At 57.6% G+C, this 1,787-nt stretch overlaps 1 protein-coding gene across 1 annotated transcript in view; it reads right to left on the bottom strand.

Moving 5' to 3' along the window:
• Positions 1-732: 732 nt before the first annotated feature.
• The window catches only part of LOC137644203 (uncharacterized), a 1,462-nt gene continuing 407 nt past the window's right edge, over positions 733-1,787 (bottom strand). The window contains exon 2 of the mRNA XM_068377204.1: positions 733-1,787. This exon is cut by the window's right edge and continues 110 nt beyond it. Coding sequence (XP_068233305.1) covers positions 733-1,787 — 1,055 coding nt within the window.

Genomic DNA, 1,787 nt, shown 5'->3' with positions numbered 1-1,787 from the left:
GCAATTTCTGGTCCTGATTTCTAAATGAAGCTGTGCGTTTATCTGATGCCGAATCGGATAGAATATCTCTGCGACCAGGAAACTTATTTGATTGATGGCTTTAAAATGTTTGAGTCTTTTGAACAAACTTATAAATCTATTTTATAATACCTGATGTACGGTTCAGTGATTTCTATTACAGAAAGAACCCCTAAGTATAGATTCGTTATTTCTGCTAAATGGTGTTGAGGTAGGGTGGGGTTGGAATGGGGGTGGGGTTGGAATGGGCGGGGTGTGGGATAGGTTGAGAAAGGGGTTGGAATGGGGTGGAGTGGGATTCGGGGGTGGGGTTGGAATGGGGGCGGGGTTGGAATTGGGGTGTGGGATAGGTTGAGAATGGGGTTGGAATGGGGTGGGGTGGGATTCGGGGGGGGGGGGTGAAATGGGGGGGGGGTGGGATTCGGGGGGGGGAATGGGGGGGGGGGGGGTGAAATGGGGGTGGAGTTGGAATGGGGGTGTGGGATAGGTTGAGGATGGGGTTGGAATGGGGTGGGGTGGGATTTGGAGGCGGGGATGGAATGGGTGTAGGGTGGGGTGGGATGGGTTGGGAATGCGGTTAGAATGGGGTAGGGTGGGATTTGGGAGTGGGGTTGATGTGGGTGGGGTGGGATGGGTTGAGAATGGGGTGGGGTGGGATTTGGGGGTTGGGTTGGAATGGGGGGTGGGGTGGAGTGGGATGGAATGAGAATGCGGTTAGAATCGGGTAGGGTGGGATTTGGGGGTGTGGTATGATGTGGGTGGGGTGGGATGGGTTGAGAATGGGGTGGGTGGGATTTGGGGGTTGGGTTGGAATGGGGGGTGGGGTGGGGTGGATGGGTTGGGAATGCAGTTAGAATGGGGTAGGGTGGGATTTGGGGGTGGGGTATGATGTGGGTGGGGTGGGATTTGGGGGTGGGGTTGGAATGGGGGTGGGGTTGGGTGGGATGGGTTGAGAATGGGGTGGGGTGGGATTTGGGGGTGGGGTTGGAATGGGGGTGGGGTGGGGTGGGATGGAATGAGAATGGGGTTAGGGTAGGGTGGAGTGAGGTGTGGATGGGGTGGGGTGGGGTGGAATGGGTTGAGAATGGGGTTGGGGTAGGGGGGGAATGGGGTGTGGATGGGGTGGGGTGGGGTGGGATTTAAGAGTAGTGTTGGAATGGGGGTGGGGTGGGGTGAAATGGGGTGTGAATGGGGTGGGTTTGGGTTGGGTGGGTTGAGAATGGGGTTTGGTTTGGGTGGGAATGGGGATGGGATTGGGTGGGGTAGGAATGGGGGTGGGATGAAGTGGGATGGGAATGGGGGTGGGATGAAGTGGGATGGGAATGGGGGTGGGATGAAGTGGGATGGGAATGGGGGTGAGGCTGGGTGGAGTAGGGTGGGAATGGGGCTGGGGTGAGGTGGGGTAGGAATGGGGTGGGATGAAGTGAGATGGGAATGGGGGTGAGGCTGGGCGGGATAGGGTGAGAATGGGGGGGGTGGGGGTGGGGTGGAATGGGGTGTGAATGGGGTTGGTTTGGGTTGAGTGGGTTGAGAATGGGGTTTGGGTTGAGTGGGTTGAGAATGGGGTTTGGGTTGGATGGGAATGGGGATGGGATGGGGTGGGTTAGGATTGGGGGTGGGATGAAGGGGGATGGGAATGGGTGTGAGGCTGGGTGGAGTAGGGTGGGAATGGGGTTGGGTGGGGTGGGGTAGGAATGGGGGTGGGATGAAGTGGAATGGGAATGAGGGTGAGGTTGGGTGGTATAGGGTGGGAATGGGGGTGGGTTTGG

Source organism: Palaemon carinicauda, chromosome 7, assembly GCF_036898095.1.
Source record: "Palaemon carinicauda isolate YSFRI2023 chromosome 7, ASM3689809v2, whole genome shotgun sequence".
NCBI lineage: Eukaryota > Metazoa > Arthropoda > Malacostraca > Decapoda > Palaemonidae > Palaemon > Palaemon carinicauda.
This window is presented reverse-complemented; position numbering and strand designations above follow the sequence as displayed.